Below are 10,579 nucleotides of genomic sequence, written 5' to 3'. Positions count from 1 at the left end.
TTGGTAAGGCACAAAGATTCAGAACATAGCAGGTCTGTATTCAAATAGGCAGGATAAGAGTGCTTTTAAAGGTATTAAAATATAAAACTTTTTCATTCCTTCTGAAGTTTCTCTCTCTCTCTGTCTCAATCTGTTATGGTGTTTTGTTTTGTTATTTTTGTTTATTTGTTTAATTTGCTAATGTTGTACCCCTTGGGCACAGGGATACTCACAGGGTGAGCACAGAGGCTCTTAGGTGCCTGGGGGCCCCACTCCATGACTCTGGCGCATGCAAGCTGCCTACTGGCTGCTGGGTTCCCCTTGCTGGGAAGAGGAAGTCAGTCTCCCCTTCCCACAGTGGCCACTACAACCCTCCACAGATGGGTGACCATATGAAATTGCAACCCCTGTATGGCAATGCACTTGATTCTTGGATCAAGGGTGGGAAAGCAGGTCGTCCTGATCTGTCTCAAAACACTCTGTGGTGCAGCCTGGGTGGGGATGGCTAAAGCCAAGCTCTGTGCAGACACTGTGGGATGCATGCCCCCAAATCTTATTCTCCCTGTGTCCCTGCCAGAAGCAAGGTAATTGTGAAAGCTGATGGCAGAAGGGGCCTCCTCTGCTGATGAGATCAGGTGGTTGTATGGGCAGAGAGTGGCAGGATGGTGGTGGACAGGAGGGCAGGAATTGCCTGTGGCCCCAGACATTGGGGAGCAGATGGCAGAGAATCAGTGCTGGGGAGGTGAAGTGATGGGGGCCAAGACTACATGTCAGCAGAGAAGCCCTCACACAAGTTTTTTTTTTGGCTTATTTGACTTCATTTATAAAACACACATTAAGATAAAATTATGAAGAATTTAAGGATGATGATCATAGGGCATCAACTATGATGTTGCATTGGTTGCATGCCCCATGAAGCAAGCCCAAGATATACAATACGCCGATTAACTCACTATTTGGGGGATGATCCTGACTTTGCCTCTTTACAACCTTCAGGGAATTTTGCCTCTTTCAGACTTTCCATCCCACGACCCTGGTTAGCTCAGCCTTCCCCAACCATTTCTGCCATCTTCCACCTTGGTCTGAGTCATGCGGATGTCTTGTGCCTGATCAGACCAATGTTGTTCCTCTCTTCCCATATCCCTCACCTTTTCATTCCCTACTCTTTGCATTAACTTGGGAAACATTTGCGTGTGTATGCTAGCTTTAGTGCCCTCATTTTGTTACCTTGGCGTGAAGTCTGCCGTCCCTGCAGCTCTATTTCATTTGAATGAGGGAGAAGCCTCATAAAGTTTTAAAAGAGCTTTTTAAGGATTACAGTCCCTATGTCTCTAAGGTTTTCCCAGGAGCCATTACACTTGAGAAGTCAGGATAAGCTTGTTAAACTTGTACAGCTGACCCTTGAATAACATGGGGGTTAGGAGTGATGATGGCCCCGTGCAGTCAAAAATCCATGTATAACTTTTGGCTTTTCCACATCTTAACTATTAATAGCCTACTGTTGGCTGGAAGCCTTACTGCTAACATAAACAGTTGATGAACACATATTTTGTATGTTATATGTATTATATATGATATTCTTATAATAAAGTAAGCAAGAGAAAAGAAAATATTTTAAAGAAAATCAGAAGGGAGAAAAAATATATCTGCTATTTACTAAGTGGATCATCACATGTTCATCTTCATTGTCTTCATGTACAGTAGGCAGAAGAGGAGGAGGAAGAGGAGTTGCCTTGTCTTAGTGGTGGCAGAGTCAGAAGTAAACGCACACAGTTGAAACCCATGTTATTCAAGAGTGAACTGCAGTGTGAGGGTTTGAGTCAATCTAGTCTGGAGCTAACTGAGTTTGCTGTTTTGCTGTTGCTGCAATAGTCTTCAAGTTCCTCTACATTGCTCTGTTCCTAGGGTGGGGCTGGTTTGCCAGAAGGTTTTGTTAATATCTCCACTCTCAGGTTTTGGTGTTTCCTTTGTGAAATATCTCTAGAGGACCTACCACCATGCTTTCCATTCTTCTAGCTGCAGACTCATCTTGTAATTGATATTTATGATACTGCTTGGGAGAAGGAGTAGGAGCACTATCTTTTGTTCTGGTGCAGTCCCATCCTTAGGCAGGTCAGTTGTTTTTGAATTTTTTGAAGTTTTGTCATGTAAGTGTTCCTGCCTTTCTTCCAGCAGTTTGGGACCTCTAATAGTCTGGAACCAGGATGTTTTCTTGTTCCTTCCCATTGTTTTTCTCCTCCTCAGCTGCAGTGGGTTTTCACATATGCCCTGAGGGCAGCAGGGCTTTCTGCCCTTTCCCCACCAAGTTAGGGCTTTTTTTTTCTTTTAGATGGAATATTGCTCTGTCGCCCAGGCTGGAGTGCAGTGGCACGATCTTGGCTCACTGCAACCTCCGCCTCCCTGATTCAAGTAGCTGAGACTACAGGTGTGCACCACCACAACTGGCTAATTTTTGTATTATTAGTACAGATGGGGTTTCACCATGTTGGCCAGGTTGGTCTCGAACTCCTGACCTTGTGATCCGCCCACGTTGGCCTCCCAAAGTGCTGGGATTACAGGTGTGAGCCACTGCACCCGGCCAGGGTTTTTTCTTTTCTTCTTTTTTTTTTTTTTCTATGTCGCAATAGAGGAGATGGGTCTGATTGGGACTCACTACCCTTCCCATGCAGTAGCTGTTCTCATACCTTAGGCCCGTATCATGAGAGAGGATTTATCTGGTCTACATCTCTGACCCTAATGTTTCAGAAGACCCTGGTGAGGTTCATAGAAAAGGGCTTAGAGACTGATGTGAATTTCCCTGTTTTTGTGACTCCCAGGGCTTCTGTATACTCATGCTAGCCTTTACTAATTTGTCTAAAATTTTAGCTGAATTCTTATTCTTACTGGTTTGTATAGTATCTGGCATCTGTCCCAAGTAAACAAGGGTTTGCATTCCGTCTGTCCTTGGAGGAGTCTTCTTTCTTTATATTTTGGGTTAACTGGTTGCCCTGATATTTCAGTTCTTTGATAAATTCAAGTTGTGATTTTGATGGTCTGGCTTCAAAAACTTATAAGTATGAAAATGAAGCTCTTTCCAGCTTTTTGCATGCTAATCTTAACTTTAAAAATATTATCTGTAATCCCAGCACTTTGGGAGGCCGAGGCAGGTGGATCATCTGAGGTCAGGAGTTTGAGACCAACATGGTGAAACTCCATCTCTATTAATAATATAAAAGTTAGCCAGGCATGGTGGTGCATACCTGTAATCCCAGCTACTTGCAAAACCGAGGCAGGACAATTGCTTTAACCTGGAAGGCAGAGGTTGCAGTGAGCTGAGATCATGCCACTGAACTCCAGCCTGGATGACAGACTGAGACTCTGTCTCAAAACAAAACAAAAACAAATAAAAAAATTATTTGCAGGCCATGCCTGGTGGCTCATGCCAATAATCCCAGGACTTTGGGAGGCTGACACAGGAGGATTGCTTGAGGCCGGGAGTTTGAGGTTACAGTGAGCTATGATTATTCCACTGCACTCCAGCCTGAGTAACAGAGTGAAACCCTGTCTCAAGAAAAAAAATTTTTCCCCTAAATTAGCTTCAGATACTTTTTTTTTGAAAACCAAAAAATAAATAGTCCAAACACATTTATATGGATGATACCTACAAAGCACAAACATATATTTAGAAGCCCTTGAACAGTTACAAGCAGCATGAAAGAGGAATGTAAATGTGTCCTGCAAAGACTCATTTATGACAAAACAACCCTGAAACATCCAAATAGGACTAATAAAAAGGGATCCTGGGATAAAGACTTTGGAATACTCCATTAATTTCACTGCTCACAAGTTCTGACTAGTTTCTTGTAAGTAATAGGAAATTTATAGCAGGATCTTTTATGTAAATCTCACTTGTACTTTTATCCTAAATAAAATTGTATGAGATTCTCATCTCACTACGTAGGGTTACAAGTAACTTTCATGATATCTTTAAAAAGTTTCATGTTGAATATCACCTCCATAATTAAAAAATGGATGCATAGGCTGAATTCATTCATTCATTTGACAAATATTCACTAAGTACCTACCACTTGCGAGGTACTCTGTTAGGTGGGGATACAGTACGATAACGGTATGGAACTAACACTCCAAGTCAAACATTGAAATCAAAATTCTGGGCTGGCAAACATTAGTTAGGAGCCCCTATTTTAGAAAATATTATTTCAAGCAGGCCTTGTTTTTATCCAGAGAGTGTATACAGTATAATAAAACTCAGTACACCAAGATTTATAGTTCATGGCGTGTTTTTCTCCCTAAGTAGAGAAAAATCTCCTTCAATAAAGTGATTGTGTTGTCAACCACTGCATATTCTTAAGTGTACCAAGATGCTTGACTCCAGGCAGGTGCTAAGAGAGACTGTTGGGTGAGTGAATGTATATCAATGAAAATCAAATAGAGGAAATTTTCGTTATATGTTTTAGTGTTCCTGTGTTTTTTTTTTTTTGTGATGGTTACTGGCTCTTCTCTAAGAATAATGGAGAAAAGGTGTTAGTTTGTACTGTCGCACAGGGCAGTCATAGGAGACTCTGAAAAAGCAAATAAATCAATGTTAAATCAGAAATGTGAATGTAGTAAGGGGGTGAAGAGACAGGGGAAGAGAATACATGGGAAAATATTGAAAAGGATAGAGTAATCAAAAAGAGCAGGGACCTGGGAACATTGGGCAGCACACTGGGAGCCATTTCGTTTTATGCTCTTATTGTATGATTGAGAAAAAAAATGTCCTTAGTGGTTAAGTGGCTTTTCAATGCCACGTCAGACTTGTTCCATAGCAGTTGAATTAGGGGAAGGTGAATAAGTTGGAGGTTGGTGACAAGGAGAGAAGCTGGAACAGAGAAGAGAGTCAGAACCAGAGGGAAATGAGAGACTGAGTAGGCATCTCAGGGTTTTTGAAGGAGTGGGTTTTCTTTGTTGCAGTCAGGGGAGGTTTGTCTGTTGGTTGCAGAAAGAAGTCAGAATAGAGATATCGTGGGGTAGGTTTGTTTGGAACAGAAATCAAAGACCAATTTTTCTGAGAGAAGGAAATAACATCTGCAAATGACATGCTGTTTTTGCTACTTCCATTGTTAGCTGTTCTCCCAGGTGATGGCAATGCAGATGGTAAGAACTCTGACAACTCTCTGTGTGTGTGTGTGTGTGTGTGTGTGTGTGTGTGTGTGTGTGTTTGTGGTTTCCCTAGCATATACCTGGAAACTGAGAGTGCCAGGCTGGCTCCATTCTGCCTATCCATGACTCCAGGTCCCCGAGCTCTTATGAAGGTGGTTGATAAGGCACGGGACTGTGTGGCAAGTGAATGTCTGCTAAGATCATGATGGATCCCCTTTTCTCCAGATTCTGAGTTCTTCCACTCTGGCACCTTTCTCTCTCCATTCTCTTTCTCAATGTCTTTCTCCCCTTTCTATCTGTTCTTTTGCCGCAGGACTCAAGGAGCCTGTCTCCTTCCATGCCATCCAGATCGCATCCTTTTACAACCATTCCTGGAAACGATATCTGGCCTCAGGTTGGCTGAGTGATTTGCAGACTCATACTTGGGACAGCAATTCCAACACCATCATTTTCCTGTGGCCCTGGTCCAGGGGAAACTTCAGCAATGGGGAGTGGAAGGAACTGGAAACGTTATTCCGTATACACATCATTAGGTCACTTGAGGGAATTAATAGATACGCCCATGAATTGCAGTTTGAATGTGAGTTCAGTTTCCTCCATGGAGAGTGGTGAGGTGGGAGAGAGGTATTGTCTCAATGTTTCTTATTCCTGTAGGAAGCAGCCTGACTCTCTTCTGTATCTTATTCTATTCTTTCCACCATAAAACTGCAATTGCATACTTTTGGGCAAGGGCTATCATCCAGACCCTAATTCTTCAAACACTTCTGCTACTTATGAACTCCTCTCTCATTGATTTCAGGGTTGCACATTGTTATCTTTTCTTACAGGTATCCCATGGCCACCCTTTTGCCTGCCCTACAACCAGATACCTTCAGCTTTCTCACTTTCTCATTCATTCTCTTCAGCAGTCTCTGTATATATACTCAATTGTAACCCATTGCATTTTATTCAACCTAAGTTGTTATAATTCCAGTTCTCTTACACCAGGTCCTTCCTCACCCACAGCAGTCACATCACCTTCTTTGACCAGTTTTCCCTCTTCCTCATGTTATTAATCTTTTCCTCCACCTACAGCTCCCACCAATTCCTCTTTCTCTGAATCCCTGACCAAACCAAATTTTATTCCATTATGTCAAACCCTGCACACTTCCCCCTTCTGCTTCTACAATCTTTGCTTCTACTCATTCCATTTTATCTGTTTTTTTCTTCCTCTTTCCTCTATTTCATAACCCCAGATCCTTTTGAGATACAGATGACAGGAGGCTGTGAGCTGCACTCTGGAAAGGTCTCAGGAAGCTTCTTTCAGATAGCTTATCAAGGATCAGATTTTGTGAGCTTCCAGAACAATTCATGGTTGCCATATCCAGTGGCTGGGAATAAGGCCAAGCATTTATGCAAAGTGCTCAATCAGAATCAGCATGGAAATGACATAACACACAGTCTCCTCAGTGACACCTGCCCACGTTTCATCTTGGGTCTTCTTGATGCAGGAAAGGCACATCTCCAGCGGCAAGGTCAGTACTGCACCCTCCCTCCAAGAACTTTTGATTTGAAAATCATACCCCTCCACCACCCCCTTCCAATTTAGAGTAAGGAAGAGCCACCCAGAAGTGGGAAAGGCTGGGTGCAGTGCCTCACATCTGTAATCCCATTGCTTTGGGAAGCTGAGGCTGGAGGACCACTTAAGGGCAGGAGTCCCAGACCAGCCTGAGCAACATAGTGAGACCAGTGTCTCTAAAAAATAAAAATAAGTTAGCCAGTCATGGTGGCACACACCTGTAGTCCCAGTTACTTAAGAGGCTGAGGCAGGAGGATCGCTTGAGCCTAACAATTTGAGGTTACAGTGAGCTACAATTTATAATTATGCCACTGCACTGCAGCATAGTGACAGAGTGAGACCCTGTCTCGAAAAAAAGAGAAATGGGAACGATGTGTCTATCTAAACTTCTAAACTGTTGTGGAGATATGAAAATCCAAGTCTGTATTTGAATATCTTTTCTGTCCTTTGCAGTGAAGCCCGAGGCCTGGCTATCCCGTGGGCCCAGTCCTGGCCCTGGCCATCTGCAGCTTGTGTGCCATGTCTCAGGATTCTACCCAAAGCCCGTGTGGGTGATGTGGATGCGGAGTGAGCAGGAGCAGCAGGGCACTCAGCGAGGGGACATCTTGCCCATTGCTGATGGGACATGGTATCTCCGCGCAACCCTGGAGGTGGCCGCTGGGGAGGCAGCTGACCTGTCCTGTCGGGTGAAGCACAGCAGTCTAGGGGGCCAGGACATCGTCCTCTACTGGGGTGAGAAAAAGCTGAGGCCCAGGCTGGAAATGCCAGGAAGTGGACCTCAGGCATAGAGGGAGGGCAAGCTGAAAATTTTAGGATTTTAGGGATTATAGCCCCAACATGAATAAAAATAGATAATCTAAGAAATGGAAGTGTTGAAAATGACGGCCCTGTAGATGCAGGAGGATGCTGAGGGTTAGCTGGAGAATCCATCTCTGAGCAGGGATGAGAGAAAAACATAGAAAGAAAGGAGATTGGTAAGTTGGTTACTCAAATGAAAAAAAGAAGCCCAGGGAATGCAGTGAAACAGGGAGTGGGTGAGGTAAAATGGGGTGGATTATAACATCCTTGGTGTCTCCCGAAATTCACAGAACATCACAGTTCCATGGGCTTGATCATCTTGGCGGTGATAGTGCCTTTACTTCTTCTGATAGGTCTTGTGCTTTGGTTCAGGAAACGCTGGTGAGTTCTTTGCATGTGTCTTTCCTACTCTTAGCCTCTACCCCACTTTTCTTCCCATGTTTTTTGTTTCTCTCTCCTCAGTTCTTCTCTCCCCAGTCCCCTTCCCTCTTACTCCTCAATTCTCAGCTCCACCTTATTCAGAGTGACTTCTATCTCTGTTCTCGTCCAGTTTCTGTGAAGACACACCATGAGTCTCCTCGTCACCCTTCTCCATTTGGAGTGAGAGATCAGCAGCCCAAGTGCTCTGGACACACCTGAATACATCGTGGTGATGACGTCCTCTCAACTCTCCTTGTAAAACTTTTGTAATTTTTGCTTGTTTCTGATTAATGATCGTTTGTCAATATAAGCTCAATTTAATTTTGCAGGATTTGTTGTTCTGACCTGGGTTCTGGGACTTTAAAATTCAAATTTTATCTCCAAATGCAATGGGGTCCTAGCAATCTCCACATGTTTAACTATTAATGGATCATCAGGCCTGTTTTAGATATCCCTTACTCCAGAGGGCCTTCCCTGACTCACAAGTGGGAAGCAGTCTCTCCCTGGTCTGAACTCCCGCCACATTTTAGCCGTACTTTGCTAACTGTGCTCCTCACTTCCTCTCCTTCGTTGCAGTTATTTAGGTCCCCCCTTTCCTTCTAATTTTTCAGCTTCTTCAATGCAAAGTACACGCATTTTTAATATATGCATCCCTGGTGAAAGATCTTGCCTGCATGAAACATGTTCTCAATAAAACTCTGTGTTGAATTTATGCCAAATTTGTAGTGTTTTCTTATTCTTTTCCTTCCTGGTGCTTTTGAAGTAGTTGAGACATTTGATACTCTTCTGGTTAAAAGCCTTCTTGCTTGGAGGAAATTTTACACATTCCTAGTTCTGTAGTTTGTTCTCTGAGCTCCAGAGGGGAAACACAATTTTGCCTCTTACTACTCCTATCATTCAACTATAGAGAGCTCTTCGAGTTAAATTATTGTTCCAGGTATGCACGGCAGGATGTATATCTTTACTATTCAGTGGTTCAGGGACAAGCAGCAGAGTTCTCACATTGGAGCTTGTTAGAAAGGTAGAATTTGGGCCTCACCTTAGATTTACTGAATTATAATTTGTGTTTTGGAAAATCAGCAGGATACACACATGTCCATTAAAATTTGTGAGGCACTGATGCTGGTGATGCCTGAGATGTAGTACAAGTGTGTCACTGAATTGAAAATGATCAAAGAAGGGAACAAGAGTGTTACTCCTGAAGATTGAAGTGAGATCAAGGCAAGTAATGTACCTACTGCACATACGCATTATTCACGGCAGTTATGTTCTGTGCAGTTGCTACAAACACTGAATTCGTGAGCACTGAGCCATTGTTCCCAGGGGAAATACAGGTGTTAGGTTCTTGTGAGATTTTTCACAACATTTTTGTTAACTGATGAATACATAAGCTTGTTTTATGTGTGTTTCTGTTTAAAAACATCTTATTTTATATATGTATATATTTATAATTAATTCATTATATGCAGTATTTCTTTATGATAAAACACTATCTAAGAAGTGTTTAATATATTCCTGACCTTGGTTAACGTGATCACAAATTTCTTTGGTTTTCAGCTTCACAACATTGCTGTCCACTATACTTAAAAAAAATGGTTGTCATTTCATGAATCCACAAATGTAGCTATTTTCCCATAGCTTCAGCATAGGATTATAGATGTTACTTTCCTAAGCAGCCTCACCTACAGATGGGTGAATTTCCTCCCCCTTTTCCTGCATGTACTGCACTGTTGATTTATTAACATTGAATTCATAGTCAACAATCCTGTAACTATAACAAGGCTTACCTAACACACACATTTTTCTCTGTAAGGCATGTCACAGCCTTCTTATGCTTAGGAAAATGAGACAGCACTTAAGCACTATGCTTGGGAACCATTTAAGATTGTGAAATCACCAAACAGAAACACAAAAATGTGGAAAAGTTGGCACTATATAGACTACAAAAAGGACACTTGTTTACTGTGTGAGAGCTGGAGCATGAAGACAGAGCACCACCTTTTTCGACCTTAGTTAGGAATATGTTCTTTGGGGGACTCAAATTTTGTACCTCTCTGCACATATTCATGAATGATTGTGAAAGTGCTATGAATATATATCTAGGGGTTACAAATAAAATTTGACAAGTAGGCGAATTAGCAAATATAACATTTTTAAATAATGAAGATTGACTATTGACCCCAGATGGTAGTATTTGTCAAGATATCCATAGCTAGACTTCAATTACTTTAGGATTCATGAATTAATTAAACAAATATTTTTTATGATTCTGCAGGTTGCCATTTTCATTTCTTGTTGTTTATTTCTCAGTTTTCTAGTACAGTAACTTATTTAAGTTGAACTTGGGGAAAGGGACTTAGGTCTAATTTGTTTAGGATACTGAGAAAAGGCGCCCAAGGCAAGGGAAACATCCACGCAGACCAGGTGCATTTGACAGGGGCTGCATACATGGAAATTTTTGGAAAATGAAGTTGTGATGGTTGAAGGGGAAAAGAAAAATACGGGATAGAGGAGAGCAAAGAATGGTACTGCTGTAGTCTTTCTACCTGTGTTTGACATGATTGGTTCCAACCCATTTGGGTTTCAATCCACCTTGCCACATTTGCATAGTAGTCATCTGACTTTTGGTTGGTTGATACCACCTTCAGCTCTAGTGGCCAGCCTAAGGCAATCATGATAACT

At 42.2% G+C, this 10,579-nt stretch overlaps 1 protein-coding gene across 1 annotated transcript; it reads left to right on the top strand.

Moving 5' to 3' along the window:
- The first annotated feature begins 4,811 nt into the window (after positions 1-4,811).
- On the top strand, positions 4,812-8,616 carry CD1A (CD1a molecule). Its single transcript, XM_054435754.1, has 6 exons — positions 4,812-5,115; positions 5,435-5,701; positions 6,357-6,635; positions 7,133-7,411; positions 7,768-7,858; positions 8,028-8,616. The coding sequence occupies exons 1-6, from the start codon at positions 5,058-5,060 to the stop codon at positions 8,047-8,049; spliced, it is 996 nt and encodes a 331-aa protein (XP_054291729.1). The 5' UTR covers positions 4,812-5,057; the 3' UTR covers positions 8,050-8,616.
- The last annotated feature ends 1,963 nt before the right edge of the window (positions 8,617-10,579 follow it).

This window comes from Pongo pygmaeus, chromosome 1 (assembly GCF_028885625.2).
Source record: "Pongo pygmaeus isolate AG05252 chromosome 1, NHGRI_mPonPyg2-v2.0_pri, whole genome shotgun sequence".
NCBI classification, from domain to species: domain Eukaryota; kingdom Metazoa; phylum Chordata; class Mammalia; order Primates; family Hominidae; genus Pongo; species Pongo pygmaeus.
Note: the sequence above shows the minus strand (reverse complement) of the source record. Positions and strands in the feature narration are given on the sequence as shown.